This window comes from Callospermophilus lateralis, chromosome 6, assembly GCF_048772815.1.
Source record: "Callospermophilus lateralis isolate mCalLat2 chromosome 6, mCalLat2.hap1, whole genome shotgun sequence".
Classification (NCBI taxonomy): domain Eukaryota; kingdom Metazoa; phylum Chordata; class Mammalia; order Rodentia; family Sciuridae; genus Callospermophilus; species Callospermophilus lateralis.
The window spans coordinates 118128581-118151800 of record NC_135310.1 but is presented as its reverse complement, the minus strand read 5'-3'; the positions used below and the strand labels follow the sequence as shown (position 1 = coordinate 118151800).

Here is a 23220-nt window from a genome sequence, read left to right as displayed (position 1 = left end):
CAGGACCCTGCTCATGGATTTGAAGGACCTTCTGCACCTGATCCTGAGTCTGAGGCCCCTTTCCAACCTTTGAGACTGCCACCTGGCAGAGTTGAACAGGCCCAGGCAGTGGCTGTCTGAACCACCCGTGGGTGCTCGGGCCAACCCAGTAGAGACGGCCACATTCCAGGCTCTGGGCTGGCAGGGAAGCTGACAGCGAGTTCCCACAGGGATTGGCAGGCCAGGCTGAGGCAAGCAGGCTCTGAACGGTGGTCCCTCCCCCCTGTGGGAGGCCGGAGGCTGAGGCAATGGAAGAGCAGGTGTTCAAGGGGGACCCAGACACCCCTCATTCCATCTCCTTCTCGGGCAGTGGATTCCTCTCCTACTACCAGGCTGGGGTTGTGGATGCCCTTCGGGATCTGGCGCCTCGGATGCTGGACACAGCCCATCGCTTCGCAGGGACGTCGGCGGGTGCTGTGATAGCAGCCCTGGTCATCTGCGGGATCCAGATGGGTAAGGGCTTTGTTCTGGAGGGGGGCGTCCAAGCAGAGCCTGAGGAGGCTTTGGAGATGCTTTGGGGACAAAGCCAGGCCTGGGAGGCAGGAAAGGAGGAGGTGGGTCAGTGGGACAGTGGGCAGTTTTGATGTCTGCAGGGTCACAGCCTTTGACCCGCTGGGTGAGCATGGACCCAGCATCTCTCCTTCTCCCTCAATGTCCTTACCTGTGAGCTGCCCTGTGACTCAGGGCCCCGGGTGAGGGAAAGACAGTATTGCTCTCAAATATCCTGTGTCATGCCAAGGGCTGGGCTAGAGCTCAGTTGGTAGAGTACTCGTCTTGCATGCACAAGGCCCGGGGTTCAATCCCAGCACCACAAGAAAAAAAAGGCAGGCGGGGGGGGGGGGGGGGGTTACAAGGAGTTACGCCAGGACACAGTCAGGTGGGGTTTTGTGGCCTCTTTTCAAATGCAAATACCTTTGGGAGGGGTGACAGGTCAGACCTATCAGGTGAGGATGGATCTTTCACCTTTTCCAGGTGGCTGGAAAGATGTGATTTGAGGGTGGGGGCCAGGGCAGGAGGGGACCAGAGGGGAGAGACTGGAAATCAGGGGTCAGGGCAGAAAATGGAAGCTTCTCAATTCATCCTCTGCCCGGCTGATCCATGGTCCTTAGAAGGAAGGGGCCACACTGCTGACCCAGAGGGAGGACCACAGGGCCAGGCCTGGAGCAGACGCCTCCCAAGGGCCCCCTGGCCACTGTGCTGCAGCAGGGACATTTGCTCACCTTCCAGGTCCTCACGGAGCAGAAATTCTAGGAAAACAACAACAACAAAAAAGAAATATAATAAGCATTCAAACAAGAAAGCTTGTAATGTAATGTCAGGAAGTGATAGAATCTAGAATGAATTTCAACAGGACAGGGACAGAGGATAAAGTGGGGACCATATTTCATTTTACATCGTTATTATCATTTGTTGTAATGGTAGTGCTGGGAATTGAACCCAGGGTCACTTACCACTGAGCTGCACCCCCAGTCCTTTTTATTTTTTACTTTGATAAATTATGAATTGCTGGCCTTGAACTTGTGATCCTCCTGCTTCAGTCTCCAGAAGGGCTGGGATTACAGGCTGCCACTGCATTTAGCCGGGGGCTATAAGTGGTTAGGGGGAGGTGACATCCAAGCAGTGACGGGGCAAAGAAAGAAACAGCCTAGAGGCTGGTGTTGGGGAGTGGAGGAAGACAGTGGGAGGGGGGATTGAGGGGCATCTGACTTTATCTGGCTCCTGTGAGCACTGGCATGCTGGGATGCAGACCAGCGTGGGCAGGTGGCAGAGAGCATGTGCATATGCTCTACAGACGGGGTCCCAGCCCTGCTGTTCCGGGACCTGGGACCTGGAAGAGAGTTCTAGAGCTGTCTGTGCCTCTGTTTTTTCATTGTAGAAGGGAGATCTGAATATGGCTCCTTCCCAGGGCTGCTTAAGGATTCAGTGGGCTCACATGAGTGAACGGCCCATAAAAGTGCCTGGTATGTGGGCAGGCGCTTGGGACCTGTCCACTCTCTGAGCTGGGCAAGGTAGAAACTAAGTTGAGGAGGAGGACGGCCAGAGTGATTGGATTTGAAGGGACAGCCAGTGAGACTTGCCAAAGGCCCAGCTGCATCAGGTGAGGAGGAAGGGGTAGCAGCCTTACCCCAGAGCAGGCAGGGCGCCTCCCTGCTAGGACCTCACTCTCCGCTGGCTGGAAGTCTTTGCTTTTAGAAAGTAGCCATGCCCATGGACCCTCGTGTGTGCAAGATGATGTTTTATTTTCAACCTTTCACAAGGAATAAGTGAAAGTCAAACAACAGGAAAGTATATAGAATGGAGAGAAATCTGCTGCCCTGAATCCCACTCCCCCTCCTGTGGCCTGTGCTGTCAGCATGGATTGTTCCAGATCTTGTGTGTGTGTGTGTGTGTGTGTGTGTGTGTGTGCGCGCGCGCGGGTGGTGCTGGGGATTGAACCCAGGGCCTTGTGCATGCGAGGCAGGCACGCTACTAACTGAGCTGTCTCCCGAGCCCCCAGATCATTTTTAAGCACAGAGTTCTCTGTGAAGCAGTTCAAGCCTCTGGCACCCAATGGACCAGCCTGGGCCACAGAAAACCTTTTCACTGAAACCTGGGAAAAGGCCTCCTATCTGTGGGATCAAGGTCCAGAATGTGCGCTGCTCCTAATGATGCAAAGTTCAGGGAAGGGTGAGGTGCGGTGGGCCTCGCTCCCCCCACTCAGGGCCCGTGAGACTCATCCACGTCCCTCTAGCCTGGGTCAGGCACTTGAACTCCCGGGTAATTTACTAGTAACTGGCCCTTCCTCTGTATCAGGCGCTGTTCTCTGTCTCTGGCATATTAACTCCTTCAGTCCTCACAACAACCTCTGCAGTGCAAACGGTTATTATCCCATCTTATAGAGGAGGAAACTGAATCATGAAATGCTCACATCACTTGCCTGAGGTCGTATGAGCAGGACTTGGAAAAGCTGGAATTTGAACCCAGTCTGGCCAGAGTCTGCACTCTCCCCTTTAAGTCATGCTGGTATGTCAGGGCGGGCATGCTGGCTGTGTAGACAGCAGGTTCTGGATCAGCTCCATCTAGCTGAATGACTCTCCAAAATAATTGTACCAATTTAACCCCAAGAAGCCTGTAGGAGCCCTAATTGTCGCCCCCAGAGTCATTTTTCCTTGCTAGTGTCAGACTGGAAAGTTCTGTGTCAATCTAACACACCTGGAATGACCTCAGGGATTTGGCTTCCGGATTGCTCGTGAGGGTAAGCCTCTACCTGTTCACCAACCCTCCTCCTCTGTAACTTGCCAGCTCATGACCTTGCCCTGTATGGGTTTTGCTCCTGAGTTACCCTCTTCTTTACCTTCTAGGTGTTCCTTAGGAATTCCTACACTGGTTATCAGCTGTAACTCTTGCACCTAGATTCCCTACGATGAGGCTTGCCATTTTCTTTGTGCTATATTTTGTCACTCAGAAAATTTTCACAAAGTCAAATGGACCCAGCTTTTCCTCTTACGGTTTGTATTTTTTAACCTTCATTACATGGTTGCTTCTACGATGTCTTTCAAAAAGTTTTAAGTCTTTCCTATTTAGGTTCATCCATCTGGAGTTTATTTTGCTGGTAGGATGGGGGAAAGACCCAATTCCTCATTTTGCCGCTCACTTAGAACGCTGCCTCAGGTGTGTTCAAGTGCCTGCATTCCTATGAGACTGTCCTTGGAGTCTCTCAAAGTTTCTGTAGTCTAAGTGGCCTAATTTCTGCACCAAATGACACTGTGTTAAACATCATAGCCGTATGATAAGGACACATCTCATATGGCAAGCCCTTCCTATTCCTTCTTCTTTGTTTTGCAAATATTGCCTTTATTCTTTTTTTCTTTTTGGTACCAGGGATTGAACCCTGGGTTGCTTTAACCCACTGAGCCACATCCCCAGTCTTATTTTTATTTTGAGACAGGGTCTCACTAAGTTGCTGAGGCTGGCTTTGAACTTGTGATCCTCCCGCCTCAGCCTCCAGAGTGCTGGGATCTCAGGCGTGTGCCATCGTGCCCAGCTGCCTCTATTATTCTTGTCCTACCCTGAGAAACGCTCTGCTGGGATCTTGATTGAAATTGCTTCTTCCTATTTATAAATAGAATCTGTCTCTCTATTCTGGTCTTTTTGTCCTTCAGTAAAGATTTTGTGTCTTTTATTGGATTTGTTTCTGAGGGTCTTATAGTTTTTGTTGCCACGAGTTCTTTTTTCTGAGGCCGATCTAATGGACTATCACTGATAAAAGGAAGGTTGATGGGTTTTGCATATTGATCTTGTTTTGAGGGACCTTGTTGAACACTCCCGAGAGTTCTGAAAGTTTGTCAGTAGGTCATCTGGTATTTTATGCATAAGTAGTAATGCTATATGCATGTAACCAGAGTTAGTCTCTCTCTCTCTCTCTCTCTCTCTCTCTCTCTCTCTCTCTCTCTTAGATAACTTTTCTTTCTTTCTGTGGTGCTGAGGATGGAACCCAGTGCCTTGCATGTGCTAGGGGAGAGCTCTACCGCTGAGCCACAACCCCAGCCCTCTTTCTTTTTTACATTAGAGCAGTGTAGTCGTACATAATAGTTGGGTTCATCCTGACAGAACCATACATGCTTGGAATTCGATTTTAGTTCATGCCTGGTTTTCACCAGAGATGCAGCAAATGTCCACTCATTCATTCATTAACCTGATGACCACCTGATTAACATGGTGGTCTCCATGACAACGAGTGGGCTTCCAAAATTTCCAATCTGAACTAGAATTAAAAAAAAATCTCCAACTTGTATTTTTCCAAAATACAACTTGTATCATTTTGAAAAATTACTTTTTTCTTACTGAAGAATGGATTTTCGGTAGACTTGAAATCCCATTCCCATTTAAGCTACTGCTTGTCCATTTCTTCCCATATAAATCGCATGGCAAGACCTTGCTCTCTCCCTCCCTTCTTTCCACAGTGATAGTTGAGCATATACTAGGTCCTGCCAAGGATGCAAAGATGTCAAACCAAATGAAACTGCTTTGCCCTCCAGGCGCTGACAGCCTACTGGAACTTGAAGGCAGCCACCAAATAAGCCTCCCGCAACAAAGTTCCAACTGGATGTGAGAAAATTAAAAGGCAAAGCAATAAGCAAACACCTCCATTCATGGAAAGCCGCCTGGAATTAACTGATGAGCTAGTGATGGAGGGTGAGTGGAAGCTGGACAGGTGGAGGCAGGTTGGGCAGGAACCCAGGCCTCTGAGCAAGAACGCGGCAGGACAACATGACAACATGACAAAGCCACTCGGTGCGGCAGCATGGTGTCACTGCGTGGGGGACAGAGCAGGTCAGCTGAGGTTGGGGTTTCAGAGAGGTGGGCTTGGGCCCCGGGACGGCTGGGAAAGTCTCCAGATAGAGCGCCACGCCCCGGAGAGGCCCGAGCAGGCTGCAAGGCCCCCAGCCACTGCTCCAGGTACCCAAGGTCTCCAGCTCACGGCCTGAAACCCACAGTGACAAAGCCTTGCTTATATTGTGGCTGAGTAAAAGTCTAAACGGAGCCCTTGTGACAGGATACTTAGCATACTCCGGGTCACAATTTTGACATTCTTTTCTGGTCATTGAAAACTGTTCATCAGGACCCTGTGTTGTTGCTTCTCCATCTTTTATTTATTTTTTCTCCTAAAGATTTTGAAAAGTAGTTCTTAGCTGTAGATGGACACGATATCTTTATTTTATTTATTTATTTTCATGTGGTGCTGAGGATCGAACCCAGGGCCTCCCACATGCTAGGCCAGCGCTTTGAGCCCCAGCCCGATGCTTCTCGATCTTGACTGCACATAGAATCACCTCCGCTGCCAGGTTCTCCCCTCACTAAGTAATCTGGGGCAGCGCCGGCCATCCCTGGCTACGAAGGCTCCCCAGGTGGTGCCCATGTGCGGTCAAGGGGGAGACCAAGTCCTGTTTGGAAAGCCAAGCTCTCTCACTGGGCGAGGTTCCGTGAGTCTGAGCAGGCTGTGGAGGTGAGCCGGGGGTGCCTCTCATGGAACACACCCATCACATACTGGACCAGCCACGTCTCTGGATCTGATTATTAATGGGAAGTGGGTTTTTTCAGGGTCGAGAAAAACAGCTTCTCTATAGCAGCTTTGGGTTGGATGGGTTTCTGAGAGGTCCTCTAGCTGAGCAGGCCCAATGCTGGCCTCCAAGTCCCCTTAGCCCATCCCCACAGCCCACTTTGAGGAACTGAGGAGTCGTGAGGTACAGAGGCTCCTGTGGCTGTTCTCTTCCTGTCCCCTTCCCCCACCACTTTAAAAAATAATTTGGATCAAGTATAATTCACATGCCATCCAATTCACCCCTTTAAAATATGTAGCACAGTGATTTTTCACATATTCACAAAGTTGTGAAATCACAACTACAAATCCATCTTAGAACATTTAAGTTATCCCCCAAAGAAATGTTCTTTAGCTGTCACCTCTTAACTCCTCCATTCCCCCAAGTCTCTGGCAGCCACTCATCTACTTTCTGTCGCTTCAGGTTTACCTACTCTGGACATATATTATAAAGGGAGTCATATAATATGTGGTCTTGTTTCCGGCTTCTTTGACTTAGCATAATGTTTTCAAGGTTCATCGGGTTGTAGCAGGGGTCAGTGTTTTATTCCTCTTCACAACTGAGTAATATTCCATTGAATGGACATACCACCTTTATGTATCCTTTCATTAGATGATGGACATTTGCCTTGTTTTTACTTTTAGCTATAATGAACAATGCTTCTGTGAACATTCATGTCCATTTTTAAACTTTTTTAAAAAATATTTATTTTTTAGTTATAGGTGAACACAATATCTTTATTTTCATGTGGTGCTGAGGATCGAACCCAGTGCCTCACACATGCCAGGCAAGCGCTCTACCACTGAGCCACAACCCCAGCCCCTAAACTTTTTTTAATATGGAAAATTTTTAACCATATTGCACAGAACAATATAACAAACCTCTATGTTCTCTATGCCACAGTTAACTGTGGCATAGAGAACATAGAAAAAAAACCGAATGTCATCTCTATGTTCCCAACATTGCTTTGTTTTAGTAATAGGGTTTTCAGATCATTTTATTAATTTTTTGAAATAATTTAAAACTCACAAAGAAGTTGCATGTACCTTCTCTTGGCTTTGCTTCTGCACAGCTTTCATTTCTCTCTCTATAGATAAAGGGGCGTGCCTGCAGAGTGGCCCCGGGGGGCACAGGTTGGTCGGTGTGGATGCAGCACAAAGTTGAGCAGGGCAGGCAGCTGTGCAGTGACTGGTCCCCTGCTGGGGGAGGGGAGGGCAGGACTGAGCTGAGTTTTAGTCAGTTTTTTTTTTCTGCTACGTGACTAAAAAACATGACAAACCCAACTGTAGAAGAGGAAAAGTCTATTTGGGGCTCACAGCTTCAGAGGTCTCAGTCCACAGGCAGCCAGCTCCATTCCTCAGGGCTCAAGGTGGAAGAGTGTGGGGGAGGGAAGCGGCTCACGTGATGACCAGGCAGGGAGACTCCACTCACCAGATACAAAATACATCTGCCCGAGGCGCATCCCCAGGGACCCACTTCTCCTGCCACACCCGACCAGCCCTCAGTCACTGCCCAGTTAATCTCGTGGGGGGATGAATCCACTGACCAGTTGAGACTCTCACAACCCAGTCATTTCTCCTCGGAACCTTCTCGAGGTCCAGAAGAAGGGCAAGACGTGTCCCGTGTCTTTGCGCATGCTGTCCCCTCTTCTAGAGGTCTCATCCCCTCACTCCTCTGTCTTGGCTCCTTCTCTCCATCCTCAAGGCCCACCTCCCGTGTCCCCTCCTCTCAGGCCCTCCCAATTGCCATCAGGCCCTTAATCCGTCTGCTGTAGGTGGCCGGTCTTTGCCCCAAAGACCAGAAGGGCACTGACCTCAGGACAGCTCTCTGGATTCTGAGAACAAAAGCTACAGAATTTTCCTGGATCTTGTGCCCGACTGGCCACGCACATCACTCTCACGAGGCTCCAGGGGGAGTTTACCAATGAGGGAGTTAGGGTTCCAACCTACGGTGGTCTGAACCCTGCAGCCACGCCCCCTTCACCCCTTCCACCCCTCTGGTTCCAGGAACCCCTGGGCCTCCACCACTCTCAGCTGAGTCTCCCCTCCCACGGCCTCCCTCTGGGAGGCCATGGTGCCCCCAGGTTTGTGCTGCAGAAGCCCTGGGCATCAAACCCGAGGGGCTGATGGTCAGCTGCCTTAGTTGGGTCCACCGGGGCTTCACCAAGACAGAGGGGGGGCTCTTGGCCCTGGAGACTTTGTCCTCAACCCCCCACAGCTGGTGTGGCCGCTGCGCAGTGTCAGGACCCAGTCCCCTCCCATCACCTCGCTCACAGGTGTGGCCTCTTCCCGGGGTCCCAGAGGGCCATGTCCTCATTCCAGCAGCCAGAAGGGGGAAAGGGAGGGCACACAGGGCACACCCCTCCCCTCCCCGGGCAGGACTCAGAGGTGACACGCATCCTGGCGGCCCACATCCCAGGGACCAAAGCTTAGTCACAGGGCCCTCCCTGACTGCAGAGGAGGCTGGGAGTGCAGACGTCGCTTTGGAAAGCCACGAGTCCAGCCAGCCATTGGGGCTTCATTAAAAGGAGGGGAGAGTGGACATTGGGGACAGCTAGCAGTCTCTGTCACAAACCATAACTGGTGATCTAAAATGATGGAGACCTCTGTCCCCTTCCTGGGGCCAAGACTGTGACTCATCGACCACAGGATCAAGCCAGTCTGTGGGCCGGTGGGGGCTGACATCACCCACCTCACCCGGCTCCTTCTCTTGTGCCTATGATGTCCAGTTTGCCCACAGAATCCGTCCACCTATCCCCAGCCCTGGCTGCTGTCCTGTTCTGATTGCTTCCAATGTTCTGTCTCGTTTCATCAACTAGATGAAGGGTTGACCGGTCAGACCTGGTGGGCCCCACGGCTCCCACATGCGGCTCGTAGAACAAGAGCTGCTTGATTGCTGTCTGTTGGCAGGGACAGCGAATGCATCGCTCTGATTCCTATTTTGGGGTTTGCCTGGCTCTTGGAGAATATTCTTCAGTTATAGACGTGGCATATAACCCTAGGATGTTGAAGGAGGAAGGCCCGTGGATCTGATTCCCTCATTTTTCAGGTGATTGTATTTAGACTCTGGTAGAGGAAGTGACAAGATGGAAGTGGACCTCACTTCGGTCAATAGTTTTCAAACTGTATTCCAAGGAGTCCCAGAGTTCTGTGTATGGGGAAGAAAATCAGGAGGAGGACACACCTGAAGCCCAGGCTTCAACTTAATATAGACCTGCTATTGTCTATCTCATACATGGGGTCTCTTTCTAAATTAATTTAAAGAAAATCTTTTAGCATTTTTTTTTTTAAGTTTGAAAACCATTTGTTTCTGTCACTTTTTTGGACGCTGTGTCAGAACACTTGAGACTGAATGATTTATAAAGAAGAGAGGTTTATTTGGGCTCCTGGTTCTAGAAGTCTAAGAGCATGGTGCCAACATTTGCTTGGCTTCTGGTTGTATTGCTTCAACTCATGGTGGGAAGTGGAGTGTGTGAGAGAAAAAGAGACTGAACTCTACAGATAGATAGCTAACCCATCCATCAATAAAGACATTAATCCATTCTTAAGGGCTCCACCCCCGTGACGCACACATCTCCCACTAGGCCCCACCTCCCAACCCTGCTGTATTGAGGAAATAAGGTTCTGACACATGAATTTTGAGGCGAACACTAAACCCAAAGCACCACTTTTTGAGTCCTAATCCCTTTAAGGTGCACAGAGGCTGAGGGTCGGTTTCTGTCTATCTGGCCGTGATGAAATGGGCCATTCATCCAGTCACTCTGGGGATCCAGCCCTGAGCAGAACAGGTGGTTCCTACCCTCAGGAGGCTGACCTTCTGTAGGTGAAATCAACCACGGACAACTAAACAGAAGGCCGGGGTGGGGTGGCTCTGGAGACACCAGGCAGGGTGACAGTGGGAGGTGATGCGGGGTGCAGTTTCAGGTGGGCTGGTCGGAGTCGGCCTCTGGGAGGTGGGTGGAGGGAGGAGAGTTCCAGGCTGAGGCCACAGGTGCCCTCGCTGCCAGCCACACAAACAAACCTGTTTGCCTTCTCAGGAAGCCAGCTCCTTCTTCTGGACAGAAAACAGGCTTCAAATGAGCCTTGCAAAGTCAGGGGCAGTGGGGGCCCCAGCCCGCACATGGGGACCCCCAGGACCCAGCACGACTCCTTCCCTGGAGGCAGAGGACATGGCAAAGGTCTTAACCAGCCCCCAACCTGGCTCCAGTGTTGCCCAGGCAGCTCCTGGCATCCTAGGCCTCCCGGGGCCTGGAGCCAAGCGTGGCTGAAGTTACTGTCATTGGCTGGTGGCTCAGGTACACGCTGGGCAGTGCATCCAGTGGGCCTCCAGGGAGGGCGCTGGGAAGAGCAGGCGACTCTTGAGGACCTTGGCTTTGGTCATTCCTCTCCCTGGTCATCCATGTGCCTGTCTTTGTCACTCAGTTGGAGAATGAGACACCGCCAGGTCTGATGGAGAACCCAATTCTCAGGAAGGGAGAGGGCAGGGCTGGAGTTCCGGCCCTGCCACCAAGTGCCCAGGGTCCCTGAGTGGCCAGGGACCCGCCTTGCCTTCTGTTTCCCCATTGATAACTCAGACATTTCAGTGAGGGACAAAAAGTGGGCACCCCTGGTGCCATGCCAGGCCAGTATCAGTCACAAAATAAGTCACAATAGGCTTTAGACACCCGGATGTTGAGTTAATGGGTCAGCAAGTGGAGAGACGATTATCTTGAAATAAAGAACATTTTCAAACTGAACTGAACCATATCCTAGAAAACCTATTAAAACAAACCAACATGACTAGAATCCAACTTGCAACGGTGAGCTCATCTGCCAGAGGAGTTGGGTTTTCTGTAGGAATTCTGTGTGGCCTGGGCGGTGGAAGGCTGGATCAGAGCTGGCTTGTGTGGGCCTAGGCGGGGCACCCCAGGGTCATCACCAATTTGGAACCAAGTTTCCAGTTAATTCCTTCGGAGGTTGTTATTTTTCACCCAAAGCCACTGGTGCCTTTCAGTGGTCCAGCAGTGTGGGCAGGTCCAAGCAGAGGTCTGCTGGACCCCACCCCCCTGACCCAGCTTCCAACCAAGGGTCCCCGGCCCCGCCAGTTTCTGGTCCCATCATAGCCCCGCAGTCACCAGGCATGTCATTCCTTCTCTTGGCACCAGCTATCTGGTCCATCTTCATTTCTTTCCTTTCTTATGAGTTCAACCATGGCTTGCAATTTTATTTGCACTTTATTTTAATCTGAGCTTTTAGCTGTTTTCCCAGAAGCTACGGAGGTTCCTTTTAGCTCAGCCCACCGTATCGCTGAGGCTGAAAGTCTCTCCTGTGTTCTTTAAGACATGAATGAGAACCTCCATTTATTCCTGTTGAGTGTGTGTGTGTGTGTGTGTGTGTGTGTGTCCCAGATGTAACTTGGATTTCAGTCCTGGCTGCTGGGTACACTTTCAGAATCAAAATGTCTTCATTAAAAATCATCCCCAGAGCCAGAGTTTTTTATCTGCCTGAGATGGCAGTGTTTTCCTTCAAAAAAAGATATTCTGTTCCCATTCACATTCTAGCGTCATGGTAATAATAGCTATTTACCAAGCATTTAGAATCTCCAGCACTTAGAATGTGCCGGGTACTGTGCTAACTGCTTGAACGCACCATTTATTTTAATTCCCTCACAACCTTATTAAGCAGGTACCACATTTACGATCATTTTACAAATGAGGAAATAGGGATTAGAGAGATTAAATCATCTTCTCAGGTTGATACCACAGAGGCAGCCCTGGGAATTCCTCTAAATTTCTAGGGTTTACATCCTCTCTAATCACGATTTCAGAAGTTGCTTTGTTAAGCAACATGATTGCTTTATTTTGTTATATATATGTATATTGTAGATGGACAAAATATCTTTATTTGTTTTTATGTGGTGCTGAGGATCAAACTCAGTGCCTCACACTTTCGAGGCTAGTGCTCCACCACTGAGCCCCAGCCCCAGCCCCAGCCCCATGATTGCTTTCTTGCTAAACTCCAGAGGTCAAGCACTCCTTTACACATCGGTCAAGAAAGTGAACTAAAGTGGCATGACAAATACAACAAGGGCTTTTTATAAAATGCTATAGAGATGGTGTCACTGTGTGGTTATAACCACACTGGGTTCAGTGTCTTCCAACTCACTCATTTATACATTTATGCATTTAAATCTCTCCAACCAAATGGATAAAGGTATATTTCCCCCAAATAATCCTTTGTATGTATTAGAACTTGGATGGAAGACCTGGTAAAGTTCTGCGTATGTCGGTCACACAGGAGGAACGGACGCTCCTAGCACAGACGCTCCTAGCATCAGCATCTGAGCACCTGGCGCTGTGTGTATAACAGCCTTGCTTGTTATCTGTGTTTTTTGAAAATTTAATAGCAATTAACTTTTATATATATGTGTATATATACATATATATTAGTTGTCGATGAGCCTTTATTTATTTATATGTGGTGCTGAGAATTGAACCCAGTGCCTCACATATGCCAGGCAAGCGCTCTACCACTGAGCCCCAGCCCCAGCCCATAGCAATTAACTTTTTATTTTGAAATAATGTTGGATTTACAGAAAAGTTAAGTTAGGACACAAACTTCTGGATGTTCTACACCTAGTTTCCCTGAGTTCACACCTGAAATAATCACAGTACACCTGTCAACACCAAGACTCCAGTGCTGGTCCATTACTATTAACTATTCTGCAGATTTTATTAGGATTTCACCTGTTTTTCTACCAACAGCCTTTCTTTTTCCCTGGACCTAACCCAGGACCCCATACTGCATTTAGTGCATTCATTTTTAAACCAGTGCACTTAGTATTATAATAAAAGTGTTTTCTGGGGCTGGGGTTGTGGCTCAGCAGTAGAGTGCTCGCCTAGCACTCCCTTGGCGCCCTGGGTTCGATCCACAGCATCACATAAAAATAAAGGCATTGTGTTGTGTCCATCTACACCTAAAAAATAAATATTTAAAAAATTGTTTTCTTTGCTTTACTTTGGGATCAAATCTGAAAAGATAGTTGAGCTTTGTTTCCTATTCTGTGGGCAAAACACACAAACAAGTGGTAAAGAGACTTCCAGACTTCTTGGGCTGCTGTGGCAATTAGGTTTTGACTCCTGGGTCCTGAGAGGGACCCAATGCCGTCCTCCTGACTCTGCCACATAAGGAAACCTCCACTTTCCAGCCCAACGCAGGGTCTATGTCCATTCACGTGGGGCAAGAGTTAGAAGCAGGCTTGATGGACGAAGGGCTCTGTGGTTTGCCCCACTGGACCCTGGCCAAGTGGCTTTCCTGAGCCCCCTCCCCCTGGCTCAGGACCGCCTGGGATAACTGGGCAAATTACAAGCACCACATGAATTGTCCAGGGGAAGTGGAGAGGGCGAAGTGTGGGGAGACCAGGGAAGGCTTTATGGAAGAGGCCCATCTCAAGCTAGGCTGAGGTCAAGGTCTGAGAGATGGTAAAAAAAAAAATAAAAGTAGTGGGGCAGGGGTTTTGCAAAGTGCTTTCTGAGCTGGGAAAGGGCCTTACGCCCGAGGAGCCCATGTGAGGAGACGGGATTTGGGTTCTGGTTGGGGCTCTCCTGAGAGGTTCCGGGACCACTGTAGCCTAAGGAGGTGACCCTACCAAACCTGGAAGAGCAGATCCCCACGGCCGTCGTCTCACAGTGGGAACGGGAGGCTCTGGGGGACGAAGGGAGTGTCCCTGGCGGCGGAAGCCCACCATCATGGGAACAGCGTTGGCTCCGGGGCCCTCAGGACATGGAGGCCAGCTCTGCGGCTTTCCCATTGCATAACCTTGGGCAGGTGATCAGCTGAGCCTCGGCTTCCTCATCTGTGAAGATGAGATAACTGCAGTACTACCTGAAAGGAGTGTCATGAGGATTCAATGGGGTGATGAGGCCCCAGAGCCTGGCACAGTGGCAGGCACCAAGGAGGTACCAAAAAGGGGGGCCCTCGAGAGCAGCCGAGGTAGGACCAAGGTCGGTGGTTTCATGAGGGCTGAAAGATGGGCAGCAGATCCCCCCAACAGAAGCCTCAGGCAGCTGTGGCTGTCAATCACTCCCATCAGCAAAAAAAAATGAGCCCTAATTATCACAGCTGTGGGAGAGGGCGGAACCCTAGTTCTGCAGGGAGGCCTGGGCCTATCTGGGCAGTGGCACCTGATTAGAGAGACTCCCGGGTGAGGTGCTCGGAGTTGATGTCTTGCGTGGCAAAGGTTCACCTGCAGGTCCCTGATTGCACACCGGAGACAAAGGAATGCCAAGAGCAGGCGGGGGACGAGTTCTCAGCTGTTGCTTCCTGCCAGGGTCCCCTCAGGAGTCCGGGGAGAATCTGGGCCCAGAGAGACGTCTGGGCCCACCAACCAAAAGCAGGAGAAAAAAAAAGAGGGGCAATGGCCCTAAGAATATCATGAATTCCCAGAGAACTTTCTAGACACACTCCCTCTCTGGCTGGTTCGCTTTGGAGTGATCATTAAGACCCCGTGCAACGACTGTGGGGAGATTGTGCCTGGATTCTGAGGAGGAGGCTCCCTGGGACAGGTTGGTACCTGAGGAGGGAAGAGGCCTGGAGACAGGTTGCTGGAAACCCAGGAGGTGAACCTGCCGGAGGGGCTCTTGTTCCCACCGCAACCTGACAGGAGAATAATCCAAAATTTTAAGCTCAATTCCTCAGTCAGGCCGGTGTGGAGGATTGTTGCTATCCACATTCACACAAAAAGTATTGCTTTGATTTCACTTTGTTGTAAGTACTAAACAGGTCAGAGCTGTTTTACTTTTGACTAAAGCCTATGGTGCGTTCAGAACAGAACAGGAGAATATTGGTTTTCACACATAAATTCTAGTTCTGATTCTGCCAACATAGACTGTGTAACCTAGGGTCTCTCCATCCTCCATCCATCCATCCATCCATCCATCCATCCATCCAATATTTATCAACTTAACCTTCATTCTAGGCTGGATTTCCCACCTGTAAAATGAGAGAAATAGTCTGGATTAGTAGCTGTGACCTTGCTTCTTAAAATTATTGGCCTTTGAGGGACTTCCAAAGGAGGGGAGAGGGGCGATGGGACAGAGTGTAGGACCCCAGCTAGCTTCACCCCTGAAGTCATGTGCCAGGTGTTCTAGATACTGGGTTTCCATTTTAGATCTCTTTTGAACAAGGGGCTCCCTGACTACTTGCTGCCCAGAAGGTGCTATGAACCTTCCAGTAGTGACACTATAGCTTTAAGCCAAACTGTTGTTAAATCCATGCCTCTACAGTGTCAGGTAGAAATAAAATGTGAATAAACTGAGGTCACTGCCCCTCAGGGGCTAGATGTCACTGTGAGGATAAACAGATTATAAACGTGAAAGCCTGCTTGGGCAAACCACTGTTGTGAGGATCATCATAATAATTATTATTATAGAGGAGATGGGTAGTCAAGATATACCCACAGGAAAATGCAGACGAGAATTCAGCCTGCAATTTGGGAACAGGTAGGAACCGCAGCCTCCCAGGTTCTCCATGCAGGGATTCTGAGAATTTCCAGGGCTTTCCTGGGAATGCTTTGCTCACAGGCACCTTCCCCTGGGTCTGCTGAGCCCCGACCTCCCCTGCACGCATCACTGGCTGCTATCAGGGGTGGGGGGGTATGCGGAGGGTGGAGGGAGGGAGCGAGCGAGCTGGTGGCGTGGTACCTTGCGGTGATTGGAGGAGCTGGAGGCTGTTGCTAGGTTACCAGTCCGCTGAGACCTAGACCTGGGGCCCTGCAGCCCCATCCTCCACCGCAGATCCATCCCGCCCAGCAGACCTAATTCGGGCCCTGGGAACGGGATATCCAGCAGCTTAAATTGCCAGATTCCAAATGCCAGACTTTCTAGGATTTTTCACTTAGCAGGAGGCCAGGCCGTGTGGAGGCGGGGAAGAGAAGCCCTTGGTTTTTACCTTCTAACTCATCTCGAATAGTTACTTCTCTTTCCGGACCTCAGGGTCCTTCGATTGCTGACATTTATTTATTCCCTATTCGTGCATACATCTGTGTTTATTAAGTGCCTATCTATGTCCCAGGAATGCTGGGGATAAGAGGGTGACGAGACAGAGCCCATTCTTGCCCTTGTAGAGAAGAGAAGCATTGCACATTTAAAGAAGATAAACACATACCAGATTATTCCTATCCTTTTTCTTTCCTTTCATTGATTTTTCTCGCCCTCGCTTCCCGTAGCAAGCCTGTACACTCCCCCAGGCTGACAGAACAGGAGGTGTAGCCAATGCGGCTGTGCTCCTCTGACACAGCACCCCCTCCCTGCATGCTCCTCGGACTAGACGGTCCAGAGTCAGAAACATCCAGCAGGCTGGCCCATGGCCATTTGGGGAATCACTGGCCTAATCAATATTGAATACTTACTAAAACTATCTACCTCATCATCCAGCAAAGTGGGGATCCTTATCCCCCATTTTACTGATAGCAAAATCGAAGTTGAATAAAGTTGTTTAACCCAGATAGCCTGTGGTGAAGCTGGGATTGGAACCAAATCTGCCTGAGCTCTTTCCAAGAAATAGATGTGGTCACAGAAAAGAGTGAAACTTCCTGAGTGGTTGAAAACCCAGGTGCCCTTGCAAATCTCCCTGTCCTGAATCTTCTTTTCTTATTTTTCCATTGAAGTTTCTTGGCACAATAGACTCATAAAACCTGGTGAGTCGGTCACATGGATCTATTTAGTTAATTCTGTTGCTTGTCCATCTATCAGGGAAGACCTTGCTCCAAGCTTTTATTGGGTGATTAAGTCCAGTAGCGCTTCCCTGGGAACATCTCCGTCACCCTTAGGTGTTGTTTTTCCTTTGTTCACACACTGAGCACCCATAAAATGTCCCAGGACACTGGGTGGCACAGAGAGCATGGCCCCTGGGGGATTCCCAGCCTGGAGGGAAGGTTTCTATGGGCAAAGCACAGTGGCAGCCATTGAGAAGAGAGGGAGACTCTCCTCGGAGCAGAAATGGACGTGACTAGTGTGGGCTGGGGCTGTGAGCAGCCAATCTTGAGTTTCCTGACCAGGACACATCAGGCCAGGGGCTACTGTAGTCACTGTGGGTCCCTACATCCCACATCCTGGCAGCCTGCAGCTTGGAAGGAGGCATTTAAGTGGGAGAAGTTTCTGGAAAGCACACAGACGCATAGAGAAGTGAGCTAAACTTATCCCTCCGCTCAGAACCCAGCAGTTGCTGTGCTGAACACTTGCTTTCTACCAATGGAGACCTGTCTGACCAGAAGATCTAGTTATTTCTCCCCCAGGTGGGAAGAGAGGGGCAAAGGAGGGAGTGGAAGAGAGAGCGCGACCCAGGGGGTACAGTTAGAGACTCCAAAGATTGAGACAGAGACTTGGAGAGGAGCACAAAGATGCGGAGAGAAAGGTGTCCTTTGGTTCGTGGCTCAAGTAAGCAGCAAGAAAGAATTGGAAGCCGAGCCCCCGACTGGGAGGATCAGACATCTTGCCTCTCCATCCCCCCTGGGCCACCTGACTCGGGCTGTGGTATTGCTAATTTCCAGACTGGACCATTTTCAGACATAAGTTCCTTGGGAACGTCTTGGCTGCTCCCTGTCACCTGCCCCCACCCCTGAATAGCTGAGAGTTGACAGGAAATGAATAATATACTAAGCCACAATTGAATAAGCCTTACAAGGTATTAAGAATGCATACCTTTGACCCAGCATTCTAGGAATTCATCCTCGGGAAAACAATTAAGGACTTGGGCAAAGAATTTAGGTCGAGATGTTCATCACGGCATTATTTAGAAAGGTCAAGGGGCTGGGGATGTGGCTCAAGTGGTAGCGCGCTCGCCTGGCATGTGTGCGGCCTGGGTTCGATCCTCAGCACCACATACAAACAAAGATGTTGTGTCCGCCGAGAACTAAAAAATAAATATTAAAAAAAAAATAGAAAGGTCAAAAAGCCAAGAAAAAAGGAAACAAACTAATTAGCCAAACCCCCTGTAGGGGACCTGCTCAATAAATACTGGTATAATCTTATAAAGCTTTCCACACTGTTTTTAAAATTACATTATAAGTAGATATTTATTGACTGGGAAAAAACACAATATATTGGTTGGAAAAAGCGAATCATAAATAGTGGATATAGCATGGCTTCCTATAAGTTAGAATAAAAATAAAATCGAGAGTCTAAGAAGAGAGGCCAAGTGGTAATCTCTGGGTGGAGGAATTCTAAGACATTTTGGTGTTTTTTTGTTTTGTTTTGTTTTGCTTATCTACGTTTTCTAAAATTATTTTTTCCACCATGAGCAGGTATGATCTGTGTGTCAAGAACAAATTTCATTTCGATCCTCCCAGGGGTGCCTCTGCCAGAAACCAGGCTGAATCAGGGCTCCTGGCCCCAGGCACTGGGAAAGGTCATTGACCTTTGCCAGGTGGTAGACGCTCATTAAGAATTCCAAAAACAGTGTCCCCGGCCTGGTTTGACTCTATCCTAACCAGTCTTGCAGGAGAGATCTCAGTGACCCAACAGCTAGGTGTCCAAACCTGCTTCATAACCTGCCCCTGAGTCAGCGACACCCGCCCTGGGGGGAGACACTGCACCTGTCGGCACATGGTCAGGCTGAGCCGGCTGGCACTGCAGGGCTCCCCACCTCCCGGGAGCGCCGTCCCTGGTGACGGCTGCGAGGCGGGGTTGCTTGCTCAGGTCCGTCCCTACTACACAGATGCAGGTGCGATGCTGAACGCTGGCAAGAGAAGGCCGTCACCATGGCAACCCAGGCTCCCCCCCCAGCCTCTTCATCCCTGGGATCAGTCCAGAATCCAGGGGGTTTTCAAAGACTGGGTTTTGGAGTCAGAAAAACTACTGCCTGGTGTCTGGCCTCCCGCAAGACACTTAGCTTTTCTCTGCTTCTGTTTCCACATCTATAAAACGGAATAAGCTGTGAATTGGAAATCATGAGAGGAGAAGCATCCCCGTTCAGTTTGTTCTCACGGCTGGGTCTGACCTAGGGCAGCTCACTTAACCTTCTGGCTCAGCTGCTCTGTGGATGAACAGGAGAGTAAGACACACTGTGGGGACTTCCTGGAGACATGTTGCAAGGTGCCTTGAGAATCTCAAAGTTGGAAGGACTCCTTGCCCTCTGCCCATGCAGGAAGCCTTTCAGTAAGCTCTCCGACAGAGGTGCTTATCTAACCTCTGCTTGGTTACCTCCTGTGACAGAGAGCTCACAACCACACAACTTCCCAAGTAGCTATTACATGACATTAACTTTAAGAAAGGTCTTCCGTGGAGGCTGTCTTACCATCAGATATTTGTTAAAGGTCTGGCAATTTGGCTTATTGCACATGTTGATCATGCACAGGGCCCTTTAAGGCCCTGGGTTCAATCCCCAGCACCACCCTCCTTACCCCCTCCCCCCCAAAAAAAAAACTTGTTTAAGAGATTTAGCAATCCTTTTCAGAGCTATTTCCACCCTGATGCTAAGTTGAGAGAGAGTGAGAGAACGCAGCCTCTGACTGGAAGGTTTCTAGCATCCTCTACTCCCATGATCTCCCCACCTCCTGCTCCTACCAAGCCAACCATAGCCCATCCTGGTCAGAGACTGGAAGTGTGGGTCGGGCTCTGTCACAGCCTAGCCTTGGGCTCTCTGGGTCCAGGGGCTTGGCTCACACGCACAGTGGCCCATTCCTGAGAGCTCTGGCCTTCACTGTTCTAGGCTTCCACATTCTCAGAGGTCATCAGGACCTCTCCTGGCCGCTGGCCACAGGCCCTGGGTGAAGCCGCCCCCTCTCCTCTGCTTCCTCCCCAGAAGTGTACCTCAGGTTCCTGAACAAGGGTCTGGCCGAGGTGAAGAGGTTCTTCCTGGGGCCTTTGTCCCCGTCCTGCAAGATGGTGCAGATGATGCGGCAGTTCCTGTACCAGGTCCTGCCCGAGGACTCCTACAAGTTCGCCTCCGGGAAGCTCCACGTGGGCCTCACCCGCTTCACGGACGGAGAGAGCGTGGTGGTCTCCGAGTACACGTCCAAGGAGGAGCTCATCGAGGCAAGGCCCGGGGACCTAGGACGCCACGTCGGGTGGAGGAGGCCGCCCGGCTCTGCACAGCCCCGGTGGCCCCCGACTTCCTTCCTTCCTTCTCTCTCCCACCTCCCCGGTCCTCGCTGTCCTTCTTCCCTTCTGGCATCTCCGAGACGGACACAGAGAGACCTAAGGCCAGCCAGGCGGCCCCGTGCTTGACTCCCACGTCCCCGGGGCTCCGCCGTCCTCGCTGCTGCGCGCCCAGCCGTCTGGGCTGATCCTGGAGCTCCTTCAGGACACCCAGCCTGGTCGCTGCCCCTCCCGAATCACCCCCAGTTTATTCCTGCCGGGTTCTCACTTGGAAAGTGCACACGCACCCCGACCGCCACGGCGCTGAGCTCACCGATTCAGATTTTAGTTATGACTCACTATTGCTGGGCTGTGCAGCGCATATGCCCACTTTTCTTTCAGGACAAAGGGGTTATGCCTTCCTTCCCCCAATCAGGGCCTTGCTACTGCACCCTCACTTCCCCTTCCTGGCCCGATCCTGGGGCGAACAGGCAGTGGACAGCTCGTGTCCCCTGGGTTATCACCCTATTCTTCTAGTCCTGCCCTCTCAGGCCCACATTCCCACTTCATCTCTTACTGCCATGATCTTCTCTCCCTGTCCCCAACTCCTGCTCCTACCAAGCCCACCATAGCAGACCATACCCAAACCAGGCCCCAGGGCCTTTGCACCTGCTTGCCCTCTGTCTGGGCTTCCTTCCTGCCTGCCTGCCCCGCTTTCCCTATAAGGGCACTTTCCTTCATCGCCTCCTGCCCTGCCCTGCTCTGCATCCTTCTTTGGGGCCAAAAAGCTATGCTCACCTCCCTGTGTACACCTGTCACCCCACTGCACTGTGTCCTCCCTACTCCTCCCTGCCTGTGAGCATTTCCACCCCTCTGAGTCCAGGGCCTGGCCCAGGGCAGATGTGGATTAATGGTAACTGAATCCCACTGGATTCAGGGAAGGTTGGCATCCTCTGGGGTCCTGGTGATGTTGAGGCTACTCTCTCCCTTTCAAGCTGGGACATCAGGCCCCAATTGACCAAGGAGGTCACCAAGGACTAGCTAGTTAGGGCTAAGCCAGGAATCGAACTTGGGGTTCTGCTTCCCAGGCTGGCACCTGCGCCCTAGGCTTAAGGAAGTGCGGCTGGGGGTGGCCAACTGACCAGTGGCCTCAGGTGAGCCCCCCATTTCCAGGGCCTGTCACACCTCAGCCCTGCTCTCCCCCCCAGGCCCTGTACTGCAGCTGCTTCGTCCCCGTGTACTGCGGCTTCATCCCCCCGACCTACCGCGGCGTGGTGAGTGCTCCTAGTGCTGAGAGGGACGAGCGGGACCCAGGGCACCTCGGGGTCCCCGTGACCCACATCTGGGAAGGCAGGGGGGTGGTCTCCAGGCCCAGCAGGAGGCCTCGAGTTGCAAAGTGTCTCCTCTCTGAATTCCCCATGCGGGTGGTTTCTGGGGTTTTAAGATGAGCCTCCCCGACGGGCGCGGCTGCTGTCTGGGCTCACCAGCCGTCCGGAGCCGGCAAACCAAGGCTCGACCCTGGGATTTTCCCAGACCCAACAGACGGATCCTGGGACGCTGGGACCTGGGAACTTGAGCGATGGGGATCTTTGGAGCTTGGTGAGCCGGTGCCCAGAGAGCCTCCCGTGACCCTCTGAGTCCCTCGGAGGATCTCATAAAACCAGCCCAGACTCTGATCCATGGTGTTTGGGGAGGGCCGAGAGTCTGTGCCTCTAACCCGCCTCCGGGGACCTGGCGCTGCTGGGTCACGGGCCACACTCTGAGCAGTGAGGGCCCAACCCACGCCCTCCTCTGTCAGAGAAAGGGAGGTTCAGGGAAGGCCCTGGGTGGCAGCAGCTCCCTCGCAGGCCCCCCAGTGTCCGAGCCTCTGTCCTTGTCCTGCTTTGTTCAGTTCATAGAAACAGAAGCCCCAGAGGGAGGGGTGTGAGGCTGGGCCCCGCCAGGCTGTGCCGGGAGGCAGGGTCTCTAGCTTCCCACTCACAGGCCTGGGAGCCCGCTCTCAGCACCATTCAGATGCCTGAGCAGAGGGTGAGCAGGGTCCAAGCACTGGGCTAGGAGTCCAAAGCCACCGTGCAGCCACCAAGTGACCTTGGGCACATCACTGGCCCACAGCATCTTGGTTTCAAGGCTTGTCCCTAAGGCTCTTCTGGCCCTGCTGTCCCATGGTCCCAATCCCTTGGCGCCCTCCTGGTGGAGGATGAGACTCGGGGCCTCAGACAGCGTGTCTCACTCCCCCGCAGAGGTACATCGACGGGGGCTTCACGGGCATGCAGCCCTGCTCCTTCTGGACCGACTCCATCACCATCTCCACCTTCAGCGGGCAGCAGGACATCTGTCCCCGGGACTGCCCGGCCATCTTCCACGACTTCCGCATGTTCAACTGCTCCTTCCAGTTCTCCCTGGAGAACATCACCCGCATGACCCACGCCCTCTTCCCCCCGGACCTGGTGGTGAGGGGCAGGAGGGGTCTGGGGCGAGAGCGCAGGCCCGGGGTGGGACGGCCGCGGGGTGGGCCACTCAGGGTCCACCTCCCCTGGAAGAGCCACCCACTTCCTCCAAGAGCCTGCATCCTGGCCAGGGGCTGGCCACAGGCGACCCCAGCCCCGAGCTCTTCCAAACCCAGCGTCCTCCCCTGCAGAGCAGCGTGATGTCAGTAGCACTGATGGGGGGACCTGATGGGGGACCTGATGGGGGGACCGCCTGTGCTCTGACATCAGGGTGCCACAGCCAGGCTCAGCAAGCCGGGGCCCAGGTGGCCCCAACCAGCCTGTCCCTTGATTCTGTGCAGCCTGGGACTGTGGGTGGTTTTCCATTTTTAAAGTTCTGTTTAGGAAAAAAAATAATAATAATAACAGAAGGAGAGCATGTGGCAGAGACCATGCAGCCAGCAAAGCCCCAGAAATTGACTAGAAAAACCCTGATGGACAAAGCCTCAGGAAATCACCCCTCCAGCATCCTCTGCATAGATGCTATTACTGTCACCATGTTACAGACGAAGAAACTGAGGTTCTGAGGGGCTTCCTGTCACACAGCCAATAAGAGGTCACA

At 51.5% G+C, this 23220-nt stretch overlaps 1 protein-coding gene across 2 annotated transcripts in view; it reads left to right on the top strand.

Annotated features, from left to right (window-relative positions):
• Positions 1–287: 287 nt before the first annotated feature.
• Positions 288–23220, top strand: part of Pnpla1 (patatin like domain 1, omega-hydroxyceramide transacylase) — a 33308-nt gene continuing 10375 nt past the window's right edge. The window contains exons 1-4 of one of the 2 annotated variants that reach the window (XM_076860197.1): positions 288–492; positions 19898–20130; positions 21381–21446; positions 22413–22622. In XM_076860197.1, the coding sequence (XP_076716312.1) occupies positions 288–492; positions 19898–20130; positions 21381–21446; positions 22413–22622 (714 nt within the window). Of the gene's footprint in view, positions 493–19897; positions 20131–21380; positions 21447–22388; positions 22623–23220 lie in introns of those variants that run through there. The other variant, XM_076860198.1, reaches the window with a different exon arrangement.